The 16772-nt window shown below is 47.4% G+C and overlaps 7 protein-coding genes across 7 annotated transcripts; 4 read left to right on the top strand and 3 right to left on the bottom strand.

The window, feature by feature from the left end:
* Nucleotides 1-882: 882 nt before the first annotated feature.
* Nucleotides 883-2061, top strand: GGS22DRAFT_116038 (NAD(P)-binding protein). Its single transcript, XM_047958096.1, has 2 exons — nt 883-1351; nt 1416-2061. Exons 1-2 carry the CDS (start codon nt 1068-1070, stop codon nt 1978-1980), a joined length of 849 nt encoding a protein of 282 aa, XP_047820486.1. The 5' UTR covers nt 883-1067; the 3' UTR covers nt 1981-2061.
* A 267-nt stretch (nt 2062-2328) lies between these two features.
* GGS22DRAFT_158350 (uncharacterized protein) lies at nt 2329-4879 on the bottom strand. Its single transcript, XM_047960628.1, has 3 exons — nt 4358-4879; nt 3249-4176; nt 2329-3189 (listed from the first exon to the last, which is right to left on the bottom strand). The coding sequence occupies exons 1-3, from the start codon at nt 4450-4452 to the stop codon at nt 2833-2835; spliced, it is 1380 nt and encodes a 459-aa protein (XP_047820485.1). The 5' UTR covers nt 4453-4879; the 3' UTR covers nt 2329-2832.
* A 1482-nt stretch (nt 4880-6361) lies between these two features.
* On the bottom strand, nt 6362-7538 carry GGS22DRAFT_116023 (uncharacterized protein). The gene has a single exon (XM_047958095.1). It carries the CDS (start codon nt 7169-7171, stop codon nt 6506-6508), a length of 666 nt encoding a protein of 221 aa, XP_047820484.1. The 5' UTR covers nt 7172-7538; the 3' UTR covers nt 6362-6505.
* Nucleotides 7539-8402: 864 nt separating this feature from the next.
* GGS22DRAFT_178773 (uncharacterized protein) lies at nt 8403-9782 on the top strand (the record flags this gene model as incomplete). The annotated part of the gene is made up of 1 exon (XM_047963602.1): nt 8403-9782. The coding sequence occupies one exon, from the start codon at nt 8403-8405 to the stop codon at nt 9780-9782; it is 1380 nt and encodes a 459-aa protein (XP_047820483.1).
* A 750-nt stretch (nt 9783-10532) lies between these two features.
* On the top strand, nt 10533-12437 carry GGS22DRAFT_115996 (glycoside hydrolase). Its single transcript, XM_047958093.1, has 2 exons — nt 10533-11484; nt 11534-12437. Exons 1-2 carry the CDS (start codon nt 10897-10899, stop codon nt 12338-12340), a joined length of 1395 nt encoding a protein of 464 aa, XP_047820482.1. The 5' UTR covers nt 10533-10896; the 3' UTR covers nt 12341-12437.
* Nucleotides 12438-13875, bottom strand: GGS22DRAFT_115997 (L-asparaginase). The gene has a single exon (XM_047958094.1). The coding sequence runs from the start codon at nt 13638-13640 to the stop codon at nt 12534-12536; it is 1107 nt and encodes a 368-aa protein (XP_047820481.1). The 5' UTR covers nt 13641-13875; the 3' UTR covers nt 12438-12533.
* A 1041-nt stretch (nt 13876-14916) lies between these two features.
* Nucleotides 14917-16424, top strand: GGS22DRAFT_186716 (uncharacterized protein; the record flags this gene model as incomplete). Its single annotated transcript, XM_047964490.1, has 3 exons — nt 14917-15381; nt 15448-15790; nt 15844-16424. The coding sequence occupies 3 exons, from the start codon at nt 14917-14919 to the stop codon at nt 16422-16424; spliced, it is 1389 nt and encodes a 462-aa protein (XP_047820480.1).
* Nucleotides 16425-16772: the final 348 nt, after the last annotated feature.

Below are 16772 nucleotides of genomic sequence, written 5' to 3'. Positions count from 1 at the left end.
AACCTGAAGCCAGGCGACGCAACGCCGCCGTGGTTGTCGCGGTGGCCGTCGTGGTAACCGTCGCCGCAATAGAAGAGGCGGCAGGGAAGCTAGTAAAATAGATCAAGCAGGAGGAAGTGAGAGAGGTCAAGGTGGTATGTATGAATTCTTAAGCTTCCATACTTCGTATATAGATTCATGCTAATACACAGGTACTATAGGAGATCAACATCATAATCCCGATGGGAAGCGTGATGATTTGGCCAAGCCTGAAGAGCAACTTTAATTGTTGTCGCGTAAACTCTTCACTACCTCCTCAATTGCGACTCCCATAGGACGAACTATAACGGTCCCTGATGAGTCTAACATGACAATCCCGAACCGCAATTCCACACGGTATCCTCGCAGCAAAATGATGAACAGAATGTATATATCAAGAGAGGAAGTGTTCGGCCCTGGCCATACACTTTATCCGAGAACTGTTTTCCCTCATGATACAGTCCTTCTTTGGGGACGATCTTATCTTCCGGCATGAAGACACCGAGTGGGTCGGCAATACCCTCGGGCGCTATACTACCACCGAAGATGGTGCTTCCCGAGTCTACTGGACATATGGCTGAATAAAAGACTGATTCATTAAGTGCCGTGTTCTTGTTTTAACTCAAATCAATTAGAAGGGTCCAATGCGAACTGGGTAATGGTGAACGGGTTGATCCTCGTAAGTTGGACCAATTGGACCCCACATTAGATGTCAGATCAATGACATTTCTTTCCACCATTCGACCTCTATGCCGCCTTGCGCGACCGTAATGAGCATCATATATGCTTAATCTAGGCTAGTGAGTATGTTTCATTAACTTAACCACGTAATTACGCATATGGTCGATGTTAACTCCATCGGAGATATACATACCGTCATCGGCTTTTACCACCTTGTATGCATCTCCATCTACTACATAACCAACGGCAGATTCGCATACTCGAGATGCCAAACTGAGTGACGTTATTTCCCTTGCACCCTCTCATTTCTCTTTCTCGACATAAATCATTACCAAAACCACGCAAGACACCCCCCACCAACTACCAAAATGTCGTCTCCTGTGTGGTTCATCACCGGCGCCTCCAACGGCTTCGGCCTAATCCTAAGTCTCAAAGCCCTCAAAGCAGGCCACCGCGTCGTCAGCTCCGTCCGGAACAAAACCAAGTCCGCAGACGCAGTAAAGCAGATCGAGGACGCCGGCGGGCAAGTCATCGAGCTGGACATGACGGAGTCGAAAGCCAGCATCGACAAGAAGATCAAAGCCGTCGGCCAAATCGACTACCTGATCAACAACGCCGGCTTCTTCGTCCTCGGCGCCGTCGAGCAAGCCACGTAAGCCACCCCCTCCATGTCTTAAACCCCCAATTTTAGATACGAGACCCTAACACAACCCCAGCGAACAAGAAGCCCAAGCCCAGCTGCAAACGAACTTCTTCGGGCCGCTATACGTGCTACAAGCCGCGCTCCCAGGCATGCGCGCGCGGCGCAGCGGGACAATCGTGAACCTCAGCAGCATCGCGTGCAAAGACCCACAACCGACATCCGGGCTCTACGCCGCAAGCAAAGGGGCGCTGGAGGCAATGTCCGAGTCTCTCGCGGGGGAAGTATCCCCGTTCAACATATCCGTGCTAATAGTCGAGCCGGGCGCCTTCCGGACCAACTTCCTCTCGGCGTACCAAGCGCCCTCAGCGGCGCTGCCCTCGGGCTACGAAGGCACGACGGTGGACAAGATGCGGGCGCACTACAGCGGGAGTTCCGGGAAGCAGATCGGGGACCCGGGGAAGGGGGTGGACCGGATCTACGAGGCGGTGACGGGGGAAGGGCTGGCGGGGAAGTTGAAGGGGAAGGTGTTGAGATTGGTGATTGGACGGGACTCGTGGGAGCGGATGAGGAGGAACAATGATAGGTTCTTGGCCGACTTGGCGGTGCAGGAGGATGTGGCTCTGAGTACGGATTTTTGAAGGTGAGGTTAGGGGATAGGGGATAGGAGATCGGGGATAAGAGGAGTTAGTTAGGTAGCTTGGAGGTTTGTGTTGGTGTTGGTTGGAGATGTGGATGCCTAAATAGGTAATTAGCCTGGGCGTGATCCAATGAGATGAAATGAATGAATGATTAAGTAATTATGGTATTATGTGTGATGCTCTGTGTAAATGACTTTTCGGATGTATGTATGAATCTACTAACTCCTGATCAGCAATCCACGAACTTCGAAGGAATCATGATGATGGGTGGGTACCTAGTTAGCCATATCTCACCGAGAACATTCGCAGATGTGCAGATGTATACCTAAGGTTGGCATACAGGGAAGATTTTTTACACGTGAAAGACACGCATAGTAGTAGTATATTAGCAGGTCCAGAACCCATATTATATCAAACGAAAGACCCCTAAATGGCCAAGCCTAATAATAATAAGAATGTCTTGATGGACAGCTGCTAAGAGAAGACCTATCTATCATCTTCTACATGCCCCTAGAACGCCCTCTGAAAACTGTAAATCTGTGTCTACCGGTGAAACAAGCAAGAGGCAAAACAATCAGGCATCGGATGAATGCGCAGAACTCCACGTACGGCTTCTGAAAACCAAAGCTGTTATGCCTAATCCCCCATGCTCGGTGTATGTATGTGCGTATATATGCGAGTGAATCCATTCAAAAAAGCATCATGTATCGCAAACCAATGATTGTGTGTGATGTGGTTGATGTAGGATGGTTATGGTTGTGGTGGTGGTAGTGGTGATGGTGATAATTGTGCCCAGCGAGTGTTTCTATACCTGGGCGATGACGAATCGAGTATAGACCTGTTGACCCCGTTCTAAATGATACCCTCTAAATTCCAATCACCCTTTTGCGCCCTATCGAGTACTTGGCGGCCCTTATCTGTAAGGTCAGGAGTGCCTCGTTTGTCGGTGACTTGGTCGAAGAAGATGGGTTTCCAAGTTTCATTCTTCTGCTCACGATCCCTAGCCTTCTGTCGTTGCTTTTCTTCGAGCTCTATCTTGACATTAGTGGCCTTTGAGAATTGTTTCGACATTATAGCTTGAGTTACACCATCCCATAGGGTCAAGGACTCGTTCTCTGCTTGTTTCTCCTTCGGTGGTATCGCTTTGGGAGCTACAGTAAGAGGGTTAAGATCAATTATAGTAGTTTGCTTGTCTGGTGGGTGAGAGTCCTAAAGTACAGATGGTTAATACTACGCTGAAATAGATATACGGCATGGAGTTGACTTACCAATGGTTTCGGACCTAGAGTAAACACGACTCTATCTTTCCATGCACCACCGAGCCTTGCCACAACATCCGAGTCGGGCACATCCTTGATGCGGATCTTGTCGTCCTTCTCTGGATCATACTTGAAAATGACACCCTCGACCTTATTTTGTGCCCGGCCAAGCCAACCATCCTCGATATAGTGTAGGATCGCTTTTAATTTCGTTCGAGGGCAGGTAACATAAGCACTGTCGCCAACGCTGACGCTCAAAGCACCACGCAGGATTCCACCAAGATGTGCGGCAGGGTGCTTTAGCTGGTATGTCTCGTTATCCCTTCGTTCGAGGGTGATGAAAATTCCAAGATTATGCTCTCCCGGGGACACTTTAATAGCGGTACCAGTGAATTTAGCACTAATCTGATCGAACCCCCTCGCGTGCAACCCTTTTTCGGGACAGCTGACATAGAAGGCACTGACGGGAGGGTGATGGGAGGTTTGTTCGGTTAAGTATGATATCCTAACGGTAGGACCGGTGGGGGCTGTGGCAGTCTGTACGACGGATACGGTAGATGCCGCTTTCGGGTCAACGCCGTTATTCTTACTCGACTTGACGGAGGACGAGCTGCTGGCATTTCCGCTACTAGAATTTGTCAAACTCTTGGTGTCGATTCGCGGTGCATTATCCTCAGCTTCCCAATTACACCGGAAGAATTCTCCTAGGCAGGAGTTATAGGGTTTGCACGGCTTCCCCTTAACATATTTGAGGTCCTTGGTAAACCAGAAACGTAAAACTTCGAGCATACGATCTAGAGGCTCGTCGGAAGTGCCTATTGCGGCAAATGCGCTGGGATTGTCGAGGTAGTTCCAATATTCTAGGTTGGGAGTCGGTTCGAGGAGCTGGGATGGGAGAGAGAAACGCACGGCCGCAAGATCTGCGACACCTATGAATCTAAGGATCAGGAAATATTAGTGACGGTACTCGATGCTATCATGATGGAGTAGAAGAAGGTATCGGTGTATGTCAGGAGAAGCATCTTTATGTTGTGGGAGTAACTCCGATTCCGGACGAAGATGGATGCTGGCGGTGAGATACACGTCGCCTTCGACTACGATTTTCGTATGTGACTTACTTCCGTAAGATGGAGATGAAGGTCTTGAGTTTTGATCCTTCATTCTGAGGGATATCTTCGTTGACATGGACACTTGGCGGAGGGTTCGTAGACATGATGACGATTCGGTAAGGGATGGCGATACGAGAATCGAAAGGTTTCTACTCGAACAGACAACAGACAACAGACGGACGATACCAAATGATAACCAGAGCACTAAATGCGACACAATAAAAACCCCCAAAGGCGGCTGAGTTACCCCAGCCGGGATGACCAGCTCTCGATTTACGTCTAATGATTTTGAATGAGATAACAAGATGACGATGATAATTGTTTGTCGATTCCGGTGTCGTGTATCCTGTACCTTAGTGTCTATGTAGGTTGTAATAAGGCGGAATTTACTATGTTAAATAGAAGAATAGAGGGTCTCGAAGGTGGGTAGGTTGTCTTTTGGTAAGTTTTGGTAGGTCCTTAAGCAGGCCAAGGTTGCATTAATGAATGGGTGGGTGACTTTAGTGCGATCGATAAGGACGGACAGACACGGATAAGGGGTACTAGAGTGCCGGTACCTTGCTACGTACCTGGATAACACGGATAGACATCTGACCTACTGAACCTTATGTGATAGAAACATTGAACGCCTGAACTCTGTAATCTTCCCGAGTCTGGTATATCAATACAAGGTACATGTATATAGAGATTGGAAGTTGGAACCCGGGTATGTTAAGCGTTTATGGATGTTACCGCGTACTTTACGTGCGTTACTGTTCCTGTTCCACAAGTTCGTTCTTTTAGTGTTCCATCAATTCGGAGATTGCGGAGTCAAACTCGAATTTCAAGGTTACGAACTTGTTTTAACCAATGCTATTACGAACTGGAATATTCACTATCTTCCTTGAGTTCGATAGACCCTGAGGCATATTATAGTCGAGATCTAAAGACTTTGGGCTGTGTGTATATTGGAACGGCATGAGCCACATTCATTGGACTGTAGACTAACATCGTCTCCCACTAACGGTAAGCGCTTGCATCACGTTATAGACAGAGATGTGCGCTAATGTCTCATGCGGATTAATGTATCCATGGATGGTATAACTAGAGAAGGCTTGTCTTGCATGGGCCAATCATCTAACCACGAGTCCGGAATACTACAACTCAATTGCTTCAAGTATCCATGTTATACGACCTGCGTCTTGCCAAGTACTGTACCTAAACAAAGTAGGTACCTCGTTAAGTACAGTTCGGCACCTGACTCCGAGTAGCAGACCGAGCAGCCGAGTCGGTGATTGCTGAAGCTGTGATGTTTGGGGTGTGTAGGAGCCCTGGAGTGTATGGTATTACAATTATTCATCCATCTTGGGACGTCTCATTAAGATGATGTCATCGAAATCGTCGCGTCCATGGATTGAGCTGAAAATAGCTTTAGGCACATACTTTATTTTGGCCTGTGCAATAGGGGTACCTATGTACCTAATTGTTAGATTAAACTTTAATATTTATAGTAATTGCTCTAAAATGATTTCTTCTGCCGGTTTCGCCGGGGGAAAGGGGTATGTCAATTACTTACCTACTTTCCACTTTATTTATGGTCCTGTATTTCGTAAAGGAATCATGAATCTTTCAGTACGTGTCCATATGTGCTCAAGTGCTCAAGTGCAAGATATGAGCTAAAACCAATCATAAGCCAAGTTAAGTGCAATACACGAGTCATGATTGGTTGTCTGAGACTATTTACCATATGGACATATATTTGCCTAGGTCAGTCTCTGATTATAATGTCTTACATCTTCGGAATTATGTCATGTATGACCATAAAATGGTTCATTAGATCAAGGGATAAGTCTCGTGTCTTGTTGCTTCGGTCAGCTGTAAACATCTAAATAGCCTGCTCCATACTTCGACCATCCTCAATTATGCGCAAACTCAAATTGCTTCACTCTATTACTTCGTAAGCCTCGCCCATCTCACCCACGTCGAAATATTTTAGTTCAGGATACCACTGTACGATATTGACTGATTACGGAATACGCAGACATGGAAAACAGCATGTTGTCGGAAAATCGAAATGGCTGAATTATAGCAACAAGTAACTCGGCGGATCTAGAACAAGTGTGAGATTCGTCGCGTTGGCTTATCTAAGCTCATTGGCGGCAACATGTAGAGGGAAACTTACACAAGAGAAGCCACCATCGCCACAACCGGCGGCGCCAAGCCCACAAACTTTCCCTCCCAGCTCGGATCTATGCCATGGCACGCGATAACCAGGAGAACCAGCGTGATAACCCCTAAGACTGCATCGTTGCAAGCGAACTGCGAACGTATCTTATCCCGGAGATCCCTCTCCGTTCCGGATCCCTCCTTTTCGCGTTCGATGACCGGGAGGAGCGTGCAACAGACGACACTCACCAGGAACGCGAAAATGTTCCAGACCAGGATGATCCAGCAGAAGTCGAACAGAAGCTTATGCATACGAATATTCCACCCATCGCCGACGTCCTTGTTCGCCTTGTCTATGGTGCACGCCGCGAATATGGTATTGAAGAGGCGGCAGAAGACGATGATCGGCAAGCCACAAGCACAGCTTCTCTTCCGACTATACTTAACTGTGCGAGTTCTTGGGTTGGTGGAATCGTGCCTGTCAGGATGGCCGAGGAGCGGTTCCTGGTCTTCGGGGTAGGGAGAAGAATCGTCGCTTGGTTCCGGAGGTGGATGAGATGCCTGATTCTGCGGCCTAATCATGCTCGAGGTGAGGCTTTTAACATTGTCGATGTCAAAATCCGCCGACGCGTGCGGGGTCACAGGATCGGACTCTGTACGTTGGTGAGAACGTGACATGGTGATGCTGCAGATTATGGTCGAAATTCCTTGTTTAATACCAAGAGCCCGTTGACTCAACCTGTTCACTACCTACCTCGCCCACTCAAAAAAGGAGGTTTGGATTGAGGGTGGGATCAATCACTTTTTGCTTCTGTAAGATTCTTCCCTACAAGGCTGTGCAGGTGATCGTCAGGCCTCGACGCGCAACCAACTCCTACTCGCCTATCGATCCGTGCGGGGGAGACGGCATTCCTGATTAGGCATCCAGATAATATCCAATTATCCCAAACAAAATCAAATGATATTTATGCTTCTCAAGTCCTAGGTAGGCATCTATAAAATACCCTCCTTGGACAACATTCGAATATAACAAGAACTGTTGGAATCCAAATCACATAAGGCCGATACTAGTGAAAATTGATACTACCCCATGTGGCGAATGCAATGTCCCACTTGTGAGTCCGTATTACGGCAATGCAGGTCAGCCAGCTATCGGTAATGATGCTGCTTTGCATCCAGACCCGCATCTCGAGCTGATGGCAAAAGTGTAGCCTACGACTTGCATTAACTATCAAGGAAACACAAAGGCATCCATATGTCAATCAATCAGTTGAAGGTAAGCAGCTCAGTCGCTTTTCCATCTAATATGACAGGTAGCTATAGGGCTAGACATAACGCCCTATGCGCTGATGATTGGTTCGATGGTACTCAATTCTTACGCGCATGTAGCTACCCGGAAAGGTAGAACATAGCCTCGAACTGGGGCAACTAGTCAATCCAATGCAAAGTAGACGACGCCGGCTTCAGGAACGGCATGTGTTAATCGAGATGACTGGCTTTCTGGCGACAATGGCACAACATACGCTGGGGCGCGGCTCTCCTCGGACGGTCCCGCTCCCGGTTCTGATTGAAGGCAACCTACTCATGTAGTGCGAACGAGCGGCCGTCCAATGATCGGAGCCAATGTTCGGGTCACAAGAACATGCATGCATGAAGAGCACTGTAGTGCTCTGCATTGCTCTGCATGATATCGACACGAGCCGCATCATTAAAGGTAGAATGAGGAGTTGTCGATTTCCTGCACTTATTTTCTGGCAGGATCATTACCATCGTAAGCCATGGTTCTTAGGATGGTGTAATATCTGGTTCCGTATGAATATAATATCGTCACGTGGGATGTTTTGATGATGTTCAAAACATGGCCTAGTCTGTGTGACTCTATTCGTAAGGCGTTCGTTGTCACAAAACGATGGGTCGGTCTGGATATGAGACTACAAACTTATGGTCAGCCGAAGATACCGAAACCCCATACTCAATTTGTTCCGCCGATACACCAAACATTGAAGAAGAGCACCCGTTATTTAAGTTGAAGGATTCATTCCTGCAGGTGGCAATGGCAGCTTATATGCAGGCCAATGAGCGGGGGTATCAACAAGACGAGAATGTCGAAGCAATTGACAACATTGAAGCATCAATTGAACCAGTTGACCACGAGAATGATGCGAATGACCGTCCACGAAAACGCGGCCGTTTGTCGGATTGCGCCTCCACAGCTGCCGGGGAAAAGAAAAGCCAGAGAGCAGGCACTAAACGGCGAACGCAGGATCGACGGCTCTGGCTTGCTTGTCCATATGCGAAAAAGGATCCGGTACGATATCGGCGCTGCTACGGGTATTTTCTTGGTAGGGTCCGCGATGTCAAGCAACATCTGGATCGTTGCCACCGTAAACCGATATGTTGCCCAATATGTAACGAAATATTCGACGACGAAGATGAGAAGGATGCTCACATCCGATCTCAGAGTTGCACTCGCCGCCCTTCTATTAAAATAGAAGGCGTCTCAGAGAAGCAGAGGAAAGAACTTAAACATAGGGTATCTTCTAAGCTTTCGGAGGACCAACAGTGGTTTGCCGTCTGGGATGCCCTTTTTTCTCCACATCCACGCCCCAAGACGCCCTACCGCGATAGAGAGCTGTCAGAGGATTTATGCGTTTTCCAGGACTTCATGACAGCCCGGGGACCAGCTCTTCTAGCTGAGTTTTTAGAAACTAGAGGGATGACGATTTCAAATCTCCCTAACGAAGAGAGAGATTTAGCAACTTTCAACAAGGAAATACTTGGGGAGGGGTTGCAACTTATTATTGACCAGTGGACGGCTGACAGCGCTGCGACCGAACAAAGGAGCGCCACCCAAAGCCTTCGCTCGTCACCGACCGTTGACTCAGGCATTGCGCTGCATATTGACTACTCTAAAACGACGGAGAGATATAAGACGGAAAATCCACCTGGAAGCGACCCTACAAATTCTAGTCCCGACGAAAAGAAACATGTCAAAGATAATACCCAGCGCATAGATAATGTTTTCAGTATAGAAGAGAATACAGGGAGGGGGGCGACCGCATTTCAGGCCCATGGTGAACCCGAACACCACACCCAATCCATGATGGACTGGTCTACAAACCTATCAGAGGATCTCTCGATGGATCCCTCTCAAAAGCATACGGAAATACTCAACTCTTTAGATATGTCGCAATTCGGAGTGATTCCGGATTATACCGAGGCAAATATATTTCCTGCGGCAACCGGAGCTGCGGATCTGCTAAATTTCGATATTGGATGGCCACCGTGACGAGATTCGCCTTGCTCACAATTCATAACTTGGAACCCCTTGGGATACCATCTCATACGTTGAAATAACTCGCGCAAGTATTTGTAAATGGCCCTTGGATTTTTGCGGACTCATATCTCTGGGAAGATGTCGATACCGTTTCTGCTGTTTAACCTATTCTCCCGAAACCCATCCACCATGCAATACAATGCAGTTGGGGAGGGAAGGCTAGCAGAGTGAGTATTCCTCTCCCATTAAACCCATGCTCCTGCTAATTCGTATCAATCGTTACAAAGATATTCCGTACATGCTGTTGTCGTCACAGGTTACGTCCTGGCTGAACATCGCTCATTCGGAACCTCTCGATCTCGGCCTGATTGCAGAACGGCAATGCAGGTGGTTGATTATATGATGAAAGGATAATACCCTAGTAATTAGCTAGTAGCTGATTTGTCGGTTATATGAGATAGATGATTGAGTATGGCTCATTTGCGATGCCAACTATGAGTACTATTATTGTACGATGTTCAAAAATATGGATGTAAACTTGGAAAGACAAGAAAATGCGCTACTCGGAAATCGAAAGATTTAAAAGGCTGTAGCACTGGACCTTCCAGCAGGTTAACCCCTGTGATACCTGAACTAGAGGTACCTATCAGATGACAAAGCACTCCACTAATAAACCAATCAAAATGTCAAACAATTATACTTTCAAATAATTGTCTCATACCTTCTCATACCTTCTTAATTAGTACATCAACAGTTTTCACTGCTACACTATAATCGATACTCCAAAGACAGCATGTTACGAAATCTACGAGATGGCAGATGGAAAAGCGAAGGAAATACGAGCTGCACGTCACCTAAACTCCTTAGATCAGTCGATCTACGGAACGGTAGCGCTCGCTACGACCAACCCCACTGAAAATCGTGAACTGGCATCCAATAAAACAAGCTACAGAAGGCATGCCACTATCCTTGGCTCTCTTAATACGAAACACGCCCGCCGCCGAAACTTTTATGCGTTGGTGGCCACCAGACGAATACGTAAATCAATGTCCGACTCGGAACTTGTTTTACACCTGAACTTGAACTTAACAACTTCATAATATCCAACACCCGTCACTCGTTTAGTATGGCAAGGTTTGGGCAACGGTACTGGCTGCCGTTCCTTCTCACGATCGCCGGGACACTCGCGTGGCCGAACGGTCCGTTCGTCACCTCGGGCCGATGGATTCAGGATGCCTCCGGCACAACCGTCACCTACGTGGGGGCGAATTGGCCCGGATCGCTCGACACTATGATTCCCGAGGGTCTGCAGTACCAATCCGTCGAATCGATAGTGCTTCGGATCGCAAGCTTAGGGATGAACGCTTTGCGACTCACATATGCGACCGAGATGATAGATGAATACTACGAAAACGGACAGACGGATATCACGATTCGGAAAGCGCTTACGGATGTTTTGGGTCAGGAGGATGGCACTTCGGTGTTTAATAAGATTCTTACTAATAATCCGACTTTCAATGAGTCGACTACGAGGTTACAAGTTTATGATGCCATTGCGGCGGCGTGCGCGAAACATGAGATTTACGTTCACTTGGACAACCATATCTCGAAAGCGGGGTGGTGTTGTAGCCCGCTTGATGGCAATGCTTGGTGGGGAGATCAGTACTTCGATGTTGCGAACTGGACTAGGAGCTTGTCTTTTATGGCGACACATGTCTGTATACCCCCACTGCAACCAGGACACTGGTATTAACGTTAATTAGGGAAAATCATGGTCAAATCTCATGTCTATGTCATTGCGAAACGAGCTGCGCTCACCGCTAAGCAATTTCACATTCGCGGCTGCAAATTACAACTGGGAGAATTGGTACAAATACGTCAAGGAGGGCGCAGACGCCATCCACAGCGCTAACGGAGATGTTCTGGTATTCCTCTCGGGCCTCGCCTCGGATCAGGATTTGAGTGTTGTGGTCAATGGCTCCGCGCTTACCCCAGGATCCGCTACTTTTAACAAGGATGACTTTTCAGGCTATGCAAACAAGCTGGTTCTCGAGTTACATGCGTACGATAACATCTTTGGACCCGGCCCGAGCGATTGCAATACCGTGGGAAGCGAGTTGTCTAACGATGGATTCGTGGCCTTGACGAGCGACGCCAAGAACAAGTTTCCAGTCGTCTTAACGGAATTTGGTCTCGAACAGAACGGAACGGCGGCGCAAGACCCTTACGTCAAATGCTTGTTAAATTACATCTCTACCAAGAACGCTGGTTGGATGATCTGGCAGATTGGCGGAAGCTACTATATTCGCGAGGGTACTAAGGATCGCGATGAGAGCTGGGGTTTATTGACCCACGACTGGTCGGATTGGAGGGCATCGGACTTTGCCAATGGCTCCCTGACTACTGCGGTGAAGAGCACCGTGAGCATCAACCCTGACTCGATTTCGGCCGCCGGCACGTCGGATAAAAAGTCCGCGGGAACGAAACTGAGGTCTGTCCTCACACCAGGATTGTTTAACATAGCACAACAGCTCATATTGGTAATTGGCTTGGTAATTATGTTTTACTAGAATGTTACGATACTTAACTGGATAGATACTGCACTGGGTTTTCGGCGATTTAGATCATAATAAGTACGGCGTTACGGGCAACATAACATACTAAGATGCATCCACGGCGCAACAATCGGGTTCGTGACAATCAATTATTTATTATTCATTATCATTGGAAGACAGGTTCCGTCTATCGTTTATCGTCCATAATCTATCCATAATACTCGAATATCGTCTTCAACTGGGCCTCGCCGTATCCAGCATGCAGAGCTAACTGCAGCATAATACGCGCCTTCTGGGGGTTCAAGAAACCACCACCGATTCCAAACGACCCGGTCGGCTCGACGTATCCGTCCATCGTACGTCGCGAGTAGATCACAGGCGTCTTATTCGTCTTGATGAGCGCCTCGATGGCATCGTTTCCACCATCAGTCCAGCCTCCCGCGCCCATACCCGCAAGCACAAGGCCCTTGGCGCCACTCGCGACAGCAGCTGTTGCGATAGCGGGGTTCAGCGCCTGGTACCCGTAGATGATGTCGACTTGGGGCAACTCGGCGCCGCTCTTGACGCCCGAGAGGTCGAAATACGGCTTGTCCAAGGGCAGCGCCGGGTGGTAGTAGAACTTGGGCTTGATGTTGATGAAGAAGCCCAGGAAACCCTGTTCAGTCGCCTTGAAGGTGTCGAGCGCATTCGCGTTGGTCTTGGTCGTGAAGTACGCGTTGGCGATGCGGTCGTTCAGCACGATCATGGCGCCTCGGCCCTTCGCTGCTGGGTCCGCGGCTAAAGTCACTGCTTCGAGGAGGTTGATGGGACCGTCGGCGCTGATGGCGGTGGAGGGACGCATGGCACCGACGAAAACGACGGGCTTCTCGGATCGGATGGTTAGGTCGAGGAAGAATGCGGATTCCTCGAGCGTGTCGGTGCCGTGTGTGATGACGACGCCCTGGCAGTAGGGGCTGTCGAGCTCCTTCTGGATAAGCTGCGTCAGGTTCAGAAGGATCGATGGCGTAATGCTTTCGGATCCGACTGAGGCTACTTGCACGCCCTGCACGTTGGAGATGTTCACAATCTCCGGGACGGCTTCGAGCAGTGCTGCGATGCCGACCGCGCCGGCCTGGTATCCCGTGGTTTGGCCGCTGGAGCTTGCCGCTCCGGCAATTGTTCCTCCGGTTGCGAAGATCGTCACATTAGGTAGACTGGCGTTGTAGGTAACGGTGTTGGCTCGGACGGCTAGAATGGGTTCCGCGAGGGGAGGCAGAGGCGATCCTAAGGCATAGGATGCCGTGCAGACGAGAGATAGGAACTTGAATGACACCATCGTGAATTGAGCAATACCGCTGGAAGTGTAATGAGCCGCGCCTGGTGAACAAGGTAAAAACCGGATTGGGATATGCACCTCGCCTTATATATAGAGCCGCATATTGGGGAAGAGCACCTTATCTATGTGTATGCATGACTGCGTAATATGGGATTGTCATTTTTCGCGACCCAAGGCGTGTTTCCTGCAGGGCGCGCACATGGCCATTGGGCTTAGCTCTCCAGGTCGGGAATGACTTCCAAGAAAAGTTTGGAAGGAGTCATATCATAAGCCATATCATATCATATCGGCGCAACCGGATCGAGTTAAGATAGTAGTCGAGCATTGGCTGGATTTCTTATCTCGAGATTTGCTTGGGATTGCTAAGATGCTAATGTCACCGCATCCCGCGCTTTACTGCTTTCGAAGTCGGCCGCTCCCGATATGCAGATAACGGCACCGCTAGAGTGCTCAGCTACCAGTCGCACCGATGCTACTTGCAGGGGACTCCGCAGTCTCACCGGAGTCCGGGGATGATCTTCATATGCCATCCATGTCCGTTTGGATTCCTATCTCCTGCCAAGACGACGGTCGCTGTAGATGGCGAACTTTCGGGAACCAATCAGATGGCGCTGCGGAATCTAGAAGACTTGTATTTTAGTATTTACATACGTACATAAGTATACGATGGTGATTGTTCTAGAATGATTTTCTCTAGGCTCGCTTCTAGTTTCAATAACGTCGTTCTAGAATATCTATCTATTGAGCCTTAACGTCGAACAAAAGACGCCAGAGGATAGTTGTGGCCTGACTCGCGCTGCCTGATAGGCAGTTTTCTCTTAGATTATAGATAGGTATAGAATTTAATTTACGACAAAGAGAAATGAATTGAGGCAATTCAGTCTCTCAGGTATTTGCTTAGGTAGGTCTCCTTTTCTTGGTTTAGAAATATCCATTCCTTTCTAGGGAAATATATGATTTGGGGGGACAAGGGAGTATAGAAACAACTATGTGCCTATCCACGAGTTGAAAGGTGCCTATGTGCCTGGTAATGATGAAACTCCAGGAGAATAGGTAGGCACGTCCGCAAATTCGTTGCTACGGAGTACATATAACGGTGTGGAAGTACTACGATTTGAGGCACCCTAAGCCATTCAGATCTTGAAGTCAATAAATTTCTTGTAATCGACTTCTCTACGGTAGCGGTACTTTGTAGTGTCTGAATATCGACGCCTGTTCGGAATACGAAAAAAGATATATAGCTACCTAGTACCTATCTGATACCTGATCTAGGAAGATGGATGGCCAAAATTCTAAACTCCCGGATGTCTTAAATGAGAGGGATGAATTGCTTGGGAGCAGCTTTGATATCGCTAATCAATTGGAACAAAATATCCGACAACTTGAGCAGGAGAACAAGAGGTTGGACGAAAAGTTGGGAGAAGTAATCCCCCGAGGTGCTGCATTAATGGAAATCATTGACGAGTTGAGGGAAGACAAAAAGACAATTGAAGAAAAGTTGAAAAATCTCGTCAAAGAGAAGACGAAGCTTCTTCTTGACATTAAGGGTAAAAAAGATCGTAACAAAGCGCTTCTTGCCAAAGCTGCTGATAGAGATAGAGAGAATGAGAAACTCCTATCCGACGCCAAGGAAAAAGACGAAGCGATCGCGAAACTTAACGTTGACCTTGACGAGGTAAAGGATCGCCTTTCCAGTTTCACGTCTTATGACATAGAAACTACACCCAAGGAATTAAGTGACGTACGTATTACTAAAATACCTACCTACCTAGGTACCCATTATAAGTTGAAGCTAACCAACATTTAGCAATATTCGGGTCTGGTTGCTAATGTTAAAGATATTATCGAGAGCCGGATCGCTCAGTTGAACGAGTCCCTAGACCTCCGAGACGAGTCTATTTTTTGGGCCTCCATGAATAAGCAGCACATGAGGGCATTTAAAGATTACTTAATGGAATGCAAAGATCTCTACGACACAGCATATAGTTTGTCCAACACTGAGATCAGTTCAGAAATCATTATTTCATGTATTCTCAGATTCATCAGTGATGCATTTGCAGGTGGATTCTCTATCATTCATCCTAAATACGCCAAAATGGTAGAAACTGTGGGCAATACTTTGAAGAATCATCCTACAGGGCAAAGCGCTGGTAAGAAAATATTTCCTTCCCTTGCAAGACGAGATACTAACGAGGGTTTCTAGATGAATTTGCCGCAAATAGCTGGAAGCGACAAACCATGCATGCTTTGCTAGAGCAACCCGATGTTAAAGAGGCACAGCTTAAGCATAGGAATTGGCTTTTAGAGCGCTTGTCACGTATGCTGAGGTTCATTATCCAAGATCGCGATCAGAATGTCTTTTTGAATCAGATCTCGACCAGGATAATCGATCCAGCTTTGAAACTTCAACACGGATTTTTTACTTCGATTCATAACTACTCCTTGGAAGTAAATACACTTCGCCCAGGACGTTATTTTAAAGGTGACATTCAGCGGTTGGACGATTTTGACTGCGTGAATGGCCTTGACGAATTCCGCAAATTTAACGTTGATGAAGTGGAAGACAAAGAAAAACTTGGCGGGGAGCTTTACATTGCATGTTCACTAATACCGGCTCTGATGGTTACGAATTGCCTTCGTACAGGGGACACGAAAGGAGCACGTCTCGTTGTGAATAAGGAGCAACTGTTGGTGTTTTGGAAAAAGGGCGAAGCAGGCAAAATGTCAATGTTCTACCTGGATCAAGATTTATCGCCCTGGCTTCTGTTAGTCATGGACTCATAAATTTCAAGCTCAAAATGCTTGGATGAATTAGAACCGACCTCGGGAGTTAAGAGGATATTTGGTGTAGTGTTAGACATCAAGATATCCTAGGCATAAGATCAGACGGACCTCTACATACCTAGTAGGTAGGCACCTACATATATCAGAGCATAACTTCTCATATACCTAAATCTAGGTACCTATGTAGTTTTTAGACCTTTTGCCATCAAAACTTCTGTATTATTGTGAACCTTACTATCGTTCTTACTATCTTCTCGCTGTCCAAGGGAATCACGTATCAACATTGCAACACTAGAATAATATAGCTAGTATTATTCTATATATTTCCTTGTTATATGTAACGATCAA

This window comes from Annulohypoxylon maeteangense (genome assembly GCF_022496945.1).
Source record: "Annulohypoxylon maeteangense strain CBS 123835 unplaced genomic scaffold GGS22scaffold_5, whole genome shotgun sequence".
NCBI lineage: Eukaryota > Fungi > Ascomycota > Sordariomycetes > Xylariales > Hypoxylaceae > Annulohypoxylon > Annulohypoxylon maeteangense.
The sequence above is the reverse complement of the archived record's forward strand: the minus strand, read 5'-3'. Positions and strand labels throughout refer to the sequence as shown.